This window comes from Corythoichthys intestinalis, chromosome 14 (genome assembly GCF_030265065.1).
Source record: "Corythoichthys intestinalis isolate RoL2023-P3 chromosome 14, ASM3026506v1, whole genome shotgun sequence".
NCBI classification, from domain to species: Eukaryota; Metazoa; Chordata; class Actinopteri; order Syngnathiformes; family Syngnathidae; genus Corythoichthys; species Corythoichthys intestinalis.
The window spans coordinates 31127028-31138994 of NC_080408.1; the positions used below are offsets into that span (position 1 = coordinate 31127028).

An 11967-nucleotide genomic window follows, 5' to 3' on the forward strand; every position below is an offset into this window, starting at 1 on the left:
ATCAAATGCAAGTAGCCCAGATTGCCCACCTTTCCTTGTGTCATCAGTCACACCCATTGTCATATGTACCCGTGTGTGAGTCTCTCAGTGTTTATGTGCGTTGTGTAACTGGACTGGACGTCACAGCAATGCCTGCCTTTTTTGTTTAAACAATATTTTCTCCATTATCAGAGGTACAGGAAATTTGTGATTTGCATATTGAAAAGCCTTGAGCAATCGCCTTTCACACGGTCAGTTATAGCCAGTGCTGTCTGTCCCTATAAAGGATTGAAACACCAACTTAATAACAAGCCAAGAAAAAGCTCTCCATGTCAACCACAAAAAATGCTGATAATTATGACTATGGTGTCTCGATCATGTATTTTTGCACCTCAGTCTGAATTCAAGTCATCTGATTTTGAGGATCTGCTGATACCAAGTTCCAATCTCTTACCCCGGCAATGTATTGAGGAGATTTAAAAAAGCCATATCAAAATAAATGTAACACATTTCCATTGTGCTGATATTATCACTCTTGCATGATACTATCTTACTGTTAGCTTCCAATGACACCCAGCAGAACGTTCTTCCACCAGCGGTGTTTACTTCCGCTTAAACTATTTCAAAGTTTGTTGCGTATTATAAAACAGACATGTTTTTCTTTTAGGTCCTTGTACATCTGTTTTTTTTTTTTTTTACTTTTGTTATTAAAAGTAAAAATGATCAAGCCCACTTTCCAATCACATGATCAGATCGGAAACAACTCTTTCTGAACTCAATCAGAAGTGTCAGAAGCTGCCATCCCACCTCTGATATCACCTCAATAGCTGGGAAAAAGGTTCCATTTACACAGAACAGCAACAAGCAACAAGCCGGGAAAAAGTAGGCTTTTATCCGTATCTTTCACACAACGGCAGCCCGTGACAAATTCTAAAAATTCCTGACTTTAATAGTGTTACGCCTCTTATACTACCTAAGACTGTAAGAAGCTAAAATGCTCAGTACCTTTTACACAGAACAACAACACAAGAAAAAGCCTGGCAAATTGATGGGTAACTAACATAAGATGGCAACCGAAGACAAAATATAATAGGCACTGTGAATTGTCTTTGTTGAGTTGAGTCTGATACTATCTCAGAATGTGGGCAATCGATACGTTTCACGCACCACAGCAAATTGATTAATTTTATACTTGACATTAAAAAGTGTTTACACATTTGACACTACCTTGGAAGGTTAGAAACCAGTATCTTTCACAGAGAGGAACAACTACAAAACAAACCAGGAAAAACCTTGCAGTGGTACTTTTCACAATAAACAGACTCGTCAAAAATGCTTAAATCGGCAGTTATACTACCTCTGACATTCATGGCACAACGTAAACTCCTCATTACCGTGTCCAGTTTTCAGACTTCCCAGGAAGTATCGCCATGGATGGGATGGTGGTGGGATGTAAGAGGTTAGGTAAAGCATTTGGCACTTAACTTGTGATGCTCTCACCTCTGTCTGAAAGGCACAGGTGTATAAATGTCAACATTTCTGTTATGGCTCCACATTTCCTGACACTCCTATGTGAAAGGGGCTAAACTGTAATCTGTGTGCAACAAGCACAATAATAAACACATTGCTCAATGAAGTGTCAATCATACGGGAGCACGGTGGGATGTTTGATACAGCTCCACTGTGTGTACTCCATGTTTTTTTCTGGGCCCAACAGAGCGCATACAGCTCCTCCGCCAGCACTTGTTGACTATCAAATGAGACCGCCGCCCTCGGGTTTCTTCCTTGGCATGCTCTACCGCTCTGCCAGGTTTGGCGACAATCGGCCCAGTAGTTTGTTTGTTTGGGGGTTTTTTTTGCATAAAATGCTGAGACATGAGCTGTGAACAAAAAAAAAATGACATCACCCCCCCGCCCAAACCAGAGAAAATACAGGAGTTGACACAATATCCTCCCTGCAGCCTCACAAGTAAACCATATGAAGATTCTGCTACTGCTTTGCCTACAAAAGCATGCCAAAAAGGAGCCTTCTTTGATATGTACTAAAGATGCACGATAATATCGGTTATCGATAATTATCGGCCGATAATGGCAATTATGACGTCACACAGATAATCCAGATTTAAAAAATTCAACCGATAATGCAATCCGATAATTATATACTTGATTTAGCCTCCAAATGTTCGCAAATGATGCCGTTTTGTCCACTTCTCCACTGCCGCCTCCTCAACCCCTCTTCTCTCTGAAGCCCCTGAGGGGCGAGGGGTTCAGGAGTATGGCGTCATAGAGGAGGCGGAGTTACACAACAGAGTTGAGGCAATATTATGGCAGATCTCACTAACGTTGGTTGTTTTCCGTGTCGTAAACAAACGTCGCTCTCGCCATCTGCAAAACATGCACTGCAGAAGTTGCTCGAGGCGGAAAGAGTCCTCATTCAACACCACTAACCCAGCAGCCATTTAAAACTGCATCACAAAGATTTTTGGAACGAATACGAGGCGCTGCTAGCGCAAATGCTACAGCTAAACATACATAAACAAGCTAAACTACTGGGCTTGTGACGATAGAGAGACCCTGCGGACTTCCCTTCCCGGAGTCAGGTTGTTTAGGAATGCAGCCCAAAGCCAGTGGTAAACTCCATCTAAGGCTAAACACCGGCAAGGAGACAGATAGTCGACAAGTAGCAGTCTTCCGACAGAGCCCGCCGCCCTGGCCGGTCCGGCAGGCCGCTGGCGAGGCAGGTAGGCGGCCCGAGCCCGATTGCCCGGCGGCTGGACCTCCGCCGAACACCCCGGTTTCTTGAGCATTCCCCCATGGCGTTTGGGACGCGAAGCGCGCGCCTCCATCCTGAGCAGAGCCATGCCCCGAATACGCCGCAGCGAGACGGCCGGGGTTGGGCGGATATAACACCGATACGAACGTAGCTGCCGCCGCCACTCATCTCCAGTTCAACTCATCGTGCACTACGGCGGCCGAATGGACTGAAGGGCACAGGCGGGAGGGAATGCCGGACGAGAGACGTTTTTTTTACCGAAGTGACCGGAGAGCCCAAGCCCCGGATAAAAAAATAATGTAGTTTATACGACCACCATTCTTTGTGAAAAACATGCCGATTACATGAGTTAAGTGATATCAAGTAAGCATGCTTCAGCACAGTGGTTAAATGATAATTGTAACATGCATCAAACCACTCACAAGAAGTCAGCCAGTCAGTAATGCATTCAGTACGCTGTAAATTTATGACGTCTTAATCAGATCATTCTTCTTAAATCTAGTCAAATAATTTTCCCCATCTTGTTTTGAGTGTTAAAGACGAACAAATGAATGCTCCACATTTTTCTACTTACTTGAAGTAAATATTGCCATTTGTTCTTGTTGAGCCCATACATCTAGAAAAAAAAAAAAAAAGTAATTTTTCACCTAAATCAAGAAAAAAAATGCTTTAAAATAATGTTTTGAACCATACATATTCTTGAACATTTTTGTACATTTCTGACTTTTTTTAGGATTAAGTATAATAATTTATTGCTTAAAATTAGGCTGTTAAGCTTATTTTCAGCAAGCTATTTTTCTTCAAGAAATCTGATTGAAATATACTTGAAGTGCTGGCAGATAATTTCATTTATTTCCAATAGATTTACACTGAAAACAAGGGAATTTAACTAGTTTCAAGGTGTGTTTTTGCAGTGTAGTAATTTTATATGTTAGGAATGGCTTACTTTTAAATGCATTTTTGTGCAACTTGGGGATTTACTCTGTAAGTAATTGTTGCCAAAAGTTTACCATTACACAATGTCAGACAATCTGTCTTTATCTAGATGTTGGAATGTACTACTTGTTCACATTTCACGTTGAAAAAAGGAGCAATAAATTATATTTTTGCACAGTAATATTTTCTCTTGTGTATACTTTAAAATTTTACATAAATCTTTCAATAGAATTATCGGCTTGACACTATCGGTTATCGGTTGGAATGAGGAAGAAATTATCGGTTATCGGTATCGGTTGAAAAATGTATTATCGTGCATCATAATATGTACCGAACAGCATGAATTTTGTTTGTTTTAATTGTACGTTAAAAAATTAACTTTTATATTTCAGCACAGAAAGTGAACTGCAAAAGTTATTCACCCACACTAAACCAATCACATCCAGTCCCAGTACTAAACATTTCACCGTTCAGTAGAATGAGAAAGTGTCTCAAAACTTTTGACCAAGGGCGCAAGCTATTTTTCCACCGAACCCATTACAGTTCAGTGAGCCATGTCTTGTATGTATCCGTGTCAAGTGCCAACAATGCTCTGATTTGATTTTAACCTCTAAAATAATAGATGCATCCATCACAAAGCCTTCTAGCTAAAATATTACCCCTTCAAGAAAAATAACAAAAAATTACCCAATATAACAGAAATATCCCCGCCCTAAATATTTACTGCATAAAGAAGTACTGCTGAATAGGATTTGGACACACCCTCTGTACAAATGGGCTTTTACTTTTATATCACATTTCCACCTTCATGGGACTCAAAGCACTTGGACACTGTCACTTCATTCGCCAGCTGATGATTCAGTATCTTGCTCAAGGATGCTTGAACATGGTCACCAGGCAGGGGATTGAACTCAAAACCTTTGGTTAGGAGATGACCACTCTACCACTGAGCCATGCTGCCCAAGAAAACCACTCCATCCAACATTATGCAAGCCACTTGAAATGCCAAAACAAGGCAGATCATACAGCATGACACACCAGATTTTACTACTGTCACATGTGAAGAGTCAAGATTGTCAAAAAGTAATCAGATCAGAATTTAAATTTGCACTTAAGCATGTGCCGATAATCGGTCTGAAGGTATACCGTGGTATGGAAACATTACAGTTTCAAAACCTCAAAAGTTTTCCATCATGCCGTCCCAAAGGTATTAGCGATTTTTTATGTGCCATAAATTCAGGGACTAATCCTTCACTTGCAGCTGCAAGGCTCAACCCTCCCCACCAGTTGTTGCTCAGTGTCAGTGAGTCAGCTGTGCTACACGATGGCTGGAGGAGGTGAAACTCCTGAACGTTTTCCCCCATCGAAGAAAACAAAATCGCTGGTATGGAAATACTTTGGCAACAGAAAAGTTACAAACGGCAGCGGCTTAGAGGAAGAGGGCTAACCGACATGTAAAAAATGTTTGCGGAGGGTGGCTGCTGAGGAGGCAATACCTCCAATATGATTTCATATTTATACAAAATTAAAGATTAGTAAACACTATTATGAACATTTCCAAGCAGCTGCGAGAGTTACCTCCTGCGTGTTTAGTGTGTCTAGCAGTGGTAAAACAAGTGTTTTTTTCTCTCTGGCAACTGTGTGTTGTAAACATGATACAAGTCATACACATGCGCTTTTTATGGAAAATAATCATTTTTCTGATCATAATAATGTTAAGCTGGTGCTGTGTGTTTACACTCATCAGTTATTTTTTGTTGTTGTTTTTTTTAGAATATTTTGTTTTTTTTTTTTTGGTTTTTTTTAATTTAACATTATACAGTGATACCTCGGCTCACGAACGCTTAAGCTCACGAACTTTTCGCCTCAAGAACATTAAATTCGCGAGCATATAGTCTCTGCTGGCGAACTAGTTTTCGGCGGACGAACCAAGCCACGCGGTCGGACAGCGCCACGAGAAGCTGACGCACGCTCACGGCGTCCCAGTTCGTCCCCTCCCTTTCGTTGAGTGCGGACGTGGTTTGTGTTTGATAGACATTTTGGACCATATTGAGTGTACTTTTGCTATTATGGGACCGAAAAAGAGTTACATACAGTCCTTATGGAAGGTGACTCGTGTTACCAATTCGCCCTCGACTGGTAATTGGCGGTGCTTTCAGCTTCCCACCGTCGTGAGAAGTGGACCGGCGAGTCACGTTGGCTCGTTGTCGTCGGTTGTCTTCGGTTCGCCCGATTTCCTCTCCAGAAAGGAGGCGGCGTGCATACAAACACCCAGAGGCGTCGGATGGCTTTTATTAACAACCAAAAGCATGTGGTGGGCACAGCAGTGGAGTCTACGCTAACTGCACACTTTGCCGGTAACACTCTCCTTCCAAACAGTAACTCCCTCCCTCCTCCTCCCACTCCTCCCACTCCCATACCATCGCAAAGGTAAATAAAACAACTTTATTATACAGTACAGTTTATTTCTTTAATTATAATACAATAGCACACTTATTATACATAAAATAAGGTATATTTTTGTGTAGTTTTAAGGCTTATTTAGTAGAAAATTATGTTTTATGGGGACCTGGGAACGGATTATTCTCATTTTAATGGTTTCTTATGGGAAATAAATGTTCGGAAGACGAACTTTTCGCCTCACGCACACTTTCTGGGAACCAATTATGTTCGTGAGCTGAGGTATCACTGTACTTATGTTCCAATTTGCTAATATGTATGGGGAAAAAAAATCATGTTCAATGGAAAAAAGTTTTTTTTAACCCAGCTATCTCAAAGTAACACATTTTAAAGCTGTAATTGCAATACCATGAAACCGTGAAACCATGATATTTTGGCTTAAGGTTATCATACAGTCATAATTTCATACCGGCGCATGTCTATTTGCACTATATGAGTAACGTAATAAACTGAACCAAGCTACATGGTACAATTAGTGCTGATTGGGTCTGAACAAATCACCCACCAATAGCAAGGATGATGAGATGAACAGACGTATACTTCGGGCAAAGCTTGAGATACTCCCAAAAGGATGCATAATATACCAAACTGAAATGGACTACATGGTGGAAATGAGGCCAAAGGTCCTTTTGTGTGTTTCCATGGACTCACACATGCCTCATACATGGTGGGATCAACTGCGGGGGCCAGGGTGCTGGTGTTGGGAGTGTCCCATGCGGTTAGTTCCACTCCAGTGCTCCCCTTGTCATAATACAGGAAAGTAGCAAAAAGCCTCAACAGATAAGAGCCATGGAGAGAGAAAAAAAGCGCGATGCTGAGGTTGAAGCCCCCTTTCACCGCCAATTGGGGGGAAAGGGGGGGCAGTGGAAAATGTCAAAGGGTACTCACCAAAGATGACATTGCTGGAAACTGTGGAGAGTAGCGTCATTACGCTGACAATCCATAACGGAGCTAATGGTAAAGCCATGCTCGGTCGCTCGGATATCCCGCTCGTTGGCTTCCAATTGGGAGGCAGGGGAGTGGGGAAGCTCACAGGAGGCGAGGGCAGGGGTCTCAATGGAGGTAACCTGCAGGAAGACGGCAGAGCCGTTATTGGTTTGTTATTCGTCTACGCCATCTCCTGCTGTGAATAAACGACCTTGTGCTTGCATCGATCGGCTTGTGTCATAACACGCAGAAGGGGGGAGTAGAAAATGAAGGGGCTTCGGGGTGTATTGACAGTAATGAGAGGGAGAGGAAGGGCGGGAGGTGGTGCGGAGGTTGAATAAGACCAAAACAACATTGGTGGACCGCAAGCAAAATTAGTTTACCGCTTCAAAAACTGTACTGCGGTTGGAATAAGATGTTGAACCAAGATTTATTGTTGCTGGCTGAGGCACAGCTGCTGGGTACGCTAATGTTAGCATGAGTGTTCATGGTTGCTTTTTTTTTTTTTTTTTTTTTTTTTTTTTTTTTTTTTTTTTTGGTGGGAAACATCAGTACATGGGGATGATGTGGTTCAGTGGTAGTGGAATCGTTCTCTAACCCAGAGGTTGTGGGTTCAATTCTCCCCCCTGATGAACTCGTCTAAGTATCCTTGAGCAAGATACTGAACCCCACATTGCTCCTGGTCCTGCGTCACCACTAGGTAGACGAGGAGACAGTGTAAAGTGCGTTGAGGGCCTTAAAAGGTGGAAAGGCGCTATACAAGTCTAACACTATTTACCAATACAGAGCCATGTGGTGAAAAAGGCATGCTGTGGAAAGGGTCAATTGCAAAATGTTGTATTAAGGCACTAAAGTAAATTACCGTATTGGCCCGAATATAAGACGGCCCTGATTATAAGACGACCCCCTCTTTTTCAAGACTCAAGTTTGAAAAAAAGACTTTTTGAACACCAAATCAATTTTTATACAGAAAATAATTACAGTACATCCGAAACAAATGATTATAACAATATATTTGAGAGAAAAAGCATGTTATTTTGCCTCATTCAAATCTTAATATCTGACCATTTAAATATGTAAACTAAAGTGCAAACACATTCGTAAATGAATAGCTTCTGGTTTTTGAAATGTAAATAAACCAATCTATTGTGATAAAACAACTAAATTGCAATAACTGCATTAACCATTAGAGTGAAGTGTAACTGTAACCTTGAAACAAATCTGAATAAGGAAAAACATTGCAATAAAATAATGCAAACTGGTTAAAGTAAAAAGAGTAGCTGAGATCTGTCATGACAGAACATCGCTTCAATGATATCTGGCGCCACCTAGCGTCGTGAATGGGGAGAGTAGCTGAGCTCAGTCATGACAGAACATCGCATCAATGATATCTGGCGCCATCTAGTGTCGTGAATGGGTATAATATCTAGACCGAGAATATAAGACGAGTTCAGTGTTATTTCAATGGTGGTGTTATAAATATATAGCGCTTTTCCACCTTTCAAGGCGCTTTACACTATCTCACCATCCACCTACTGGTGACGCAGCACCAGGAGCAATGTGGGGTTCAGTGTCTTGCTCAAGGACACTTAGACGAGTTCATCAGGGTGGACAACTGAACCCACAACCTCTGGGTTAGGGGACAACTACCCTACCACTGAGCCACGCCACCCCAATGCAAAAAACACTGTCTTATCTTTCAAGAGTTACGGGGGACACCCAGTTTCTGTAATAAATTATTGTCTTTTAAGGAAATGGATCATTGGGTTTGAATCATTTGATGGCACATGTAGATTGTGCTTGATGGTCAACATTGGCAAAGGCTCTCCTAAGATCCCAAAATACTGAATTTCTGTTAAAAAAAAAAAAAAAAAAAAATCAACCCCCTTTAAAAAAAATATTGATTTTGTTTTATTTGTTTGTTTGTTGTTTTTTATGACAACTGGTCAATTGTATGATGCGGAATCCCAAAAGTTTTTAGGAAATTAATTTTTTGCTATTTTGGAAATAACTTGAAGGATAATAGCATTCTGTACCTGTAGTTAGACAGTGCCAAATGCCCCCCCCCCCCCCATTTAACTTATTGGCTGCCTTCAACTGTGCTACACGTCCAATCAATTTGATCTGGGAGAGGCTGTTTCAGTGCCATTGATGGCTATAGACGTCCAATCCATTTAAACTGAGAAGGCCAAATCATAATACACAAAAATGCTGAATCAGGGCAAGTGATTTATTGACGTTTCAATTTTAATACAAAAGAGTTCCTCAGTTCTAGAGCTGAAACGAGTACTCGAGCAACTCGAGTAACTCGAGTTTAAAAACTGATCCGAGTAATTTTATTCACCTCGAGTAATCGTTTATTTTGACAGCTCTAAGCATCACGTTTTGCTCGGACTACTTTTAATGGGGGACAACGCGCTGTCACGTGCGGAGAGGAAGAAGGGGGGAAAAAAAACTTACTGCAGCCGACAGCCGCCACAAACGACGCCGACGTTGCTAAATACTAGCCCGCACGATGCTACGTTGGTACAGGTAGCGTCTCATAGAGATCACATGTATGTTGAACTAGATGCTAAATGACAGACTCGGCCGCGTCTGGGCAGCTTTAGTAAACAGCCGCCATCTTAAAGCAGTAGAGCGCTAAGCGCTAATAAAGAGCGCTAAGCGCTAATAAATAAGATTAACGTTACTGTTCTGAAGTAACGTTAGCCCTGCGGAGGGCTAGGTTTCTATTAATTATGACCACTGTCGATGCTTGGCTAACGTGTCTTACATACAGGCTTTAACATAACATAGCATTGTGGAGTGATGAGGGTGTAAAATAACAACCTAATCATGCTAACTATCAATTTTAGCTCAGTAGTCATTGCTGGATAAAACACCAAGTAGCACTGGTGCTAATGTGCTCCAATACAGCCTGTATCATACATTTATTTTGAACACTGCAAAAACTCAAAATCCTATCAGGACTTGCAGTTTAGACTAACTTAAAACTTAACTAGAACTTAAAAATGGCTTGACACAAAGAGAAATTCAATTGAAAGACGTGGGAAAAAATCCTAACTTTTAAGTGATGTGTGTTATCAAGCGTAACGGCATTTTTAGGTAAGATATATATATATTTTTTTGTAATAAGATCTAAAGTTTTTTGAGTCAAAGCAGTGAATTAGTCTTTTTTTTGTTTGTTTGTTTGTTTTTTTTTGTTTTTTTTTTTTTTAATTCTAGTTACATCTGAGATGCAATTGTTGGCTGTTTTCAACAATATACATCGAAATAAAGACATTGATTGACTGAAAATGGTTCAAAATTAGATTAAATGTCTTGTTTTCTCATGTATATTTATAATTGCTCTTCACCTAAAAATATATTTGTTTTATCCGATTACTCGATTAATCGATAGAATTTTCAGTCGATTACTCGATTACTAAAATATTCGATAGCTGCAGCCCTACTCAGTTCTAATCTGAAGATGCAATAAAAGGGATGCTGCTTTTGAATAACAGTCCTGAATAGCAAAGACATCCTTGGGTTCAGAGTTGAACGTTTGAGGCTACTTAAAATCCTGACTATCTCCAATTACAAGTCCGTTGAAAGTCGAGTGCAAAAGAAAAATATCAGTAGTGAGCCAACCCCTCACGCAGTTGAAAACTAGCATTAACGAACTATCCATCTTCAACATCGCTTGGCTTTATGGCGGCGGAGTTGCTCAAGCCAAGCCCAGCTGAATTTGGGTACAAGGCCCGGCATACACCCTGCGATTGGTCGCACACCAGTCGCAGTTTATCATGAGCCATGCAGTGTGAAAGCGCCAGTTGTGAAGCATCCAGTGGAAAAGTATCTATTGAGTGATGGGGGAAACATCAATAGAGAAGCAAGTAGTGAAAGGGGGTCAATAGCAGTGGAACCTTGCTGCGCGAAACCATCACTTGTTCACTGGGCAGAGAAACGAATCAACTTAGCAGTGGAAACGGATCTAAACGAGGAATGCAAAGGCATCAATGACTCGTCTTGTTTAGGTGTAAGAAAGAAGCGTAAAGGGGGGCATCAGTGTTTACCAGCATTGTGAAGTGAGACACACTTACTCTGCTTTTAATGAGTATTAACAAAGCAGCGCTCAGGTGCAACTGTGGCACACGCGCCATAACACACTATACACGCGCACGGCTGGAAATAGATGCTACGCGCACGCTCATTGTCGACGCGCAGCCAGCGTGCGACGAAGCGTCGCCTGCGGGACGGGCGGAAGGTTAGGGCGGGGAAAGAGAGGAGGAGGGGCGCGGGGGGGCTTGGAGAGGTTTCCTTATTGCAACACACTTTATTTATCACGTCATAACAATTATGGCCGACAATATCAACATATGAAAATGAAATGACTTTTTTCTACAGTCAATGCAAAGAACCTTTTCACACTTCAAATCCCCAACAAATAAACACACGAAGAAAAACAAAGGGATTAAAATAATGATGATGATCCCGCATAACAGATTAGAGCGCGCGCACGCAGCAGTGAGGGGAGCGTGGTTAATGTGCACGCGCACGCGTCACATACATTCCTGCAGACGCGTGACAGGTGTTTCTGTTATCACGCCCCCCCAAGCCCCCTTCAAAAAAAAAAAAAAACAAGAAAACAAGAAAAACAGTAGTGAATGCTTCCAAGTGGGAACACGCACCGTTACGTTCCGCCTCCCGGTGTCTCCACTTAGGTCCGCTCTTCGCTTTTTCTTCCCGCGTGATGTGTTCCCTCTCCTTTTTGGGTCTTGTTCTCCTACTCCACTCCTCTCTTCTTTTTATCCTCCTTCTTTTTGGTGTTTTTTTTTTCTTCGCACCCGTATTTACGCGCTTCTTTGCACACGGCTGCCGCTCACTGCAGCAAAACACAGTCTGGGCTGGAT

At 41.6% G+C, this 11967-nt stretch overlaps 1 protein-coding gene across 2 annotated transcripts in view; it reads right to left on the reverse strand.

Moving 5' to 3' along the window:
- Positions 1–11967, reverse strand: part of cadm3 (cell adhesion molecule 3) — a 206648-nt gene extending 194681 nt beyond the window's left edge. The window contains exons 1-2 of one of the 2 annotated variants that reach the window (XM_057857228.1): positions 11746–11967; positions 7037–7215 (exon numbers count right to left, since the gene is read on the reverse strand). In XM_057857228.1, coding sequence (XP_057713211.1) covers positions 7037–7115 — 79 coding nt within the window. In that variant the 5' untranslated portion in view covers positions 7116–7215; positions 11746–11967. The remainder of the gene's footprint in view (positions 1–7036; positions 7216–11745) is intronic. The other variant, XM_057857229.1, reaches the window with a different exon arrangement.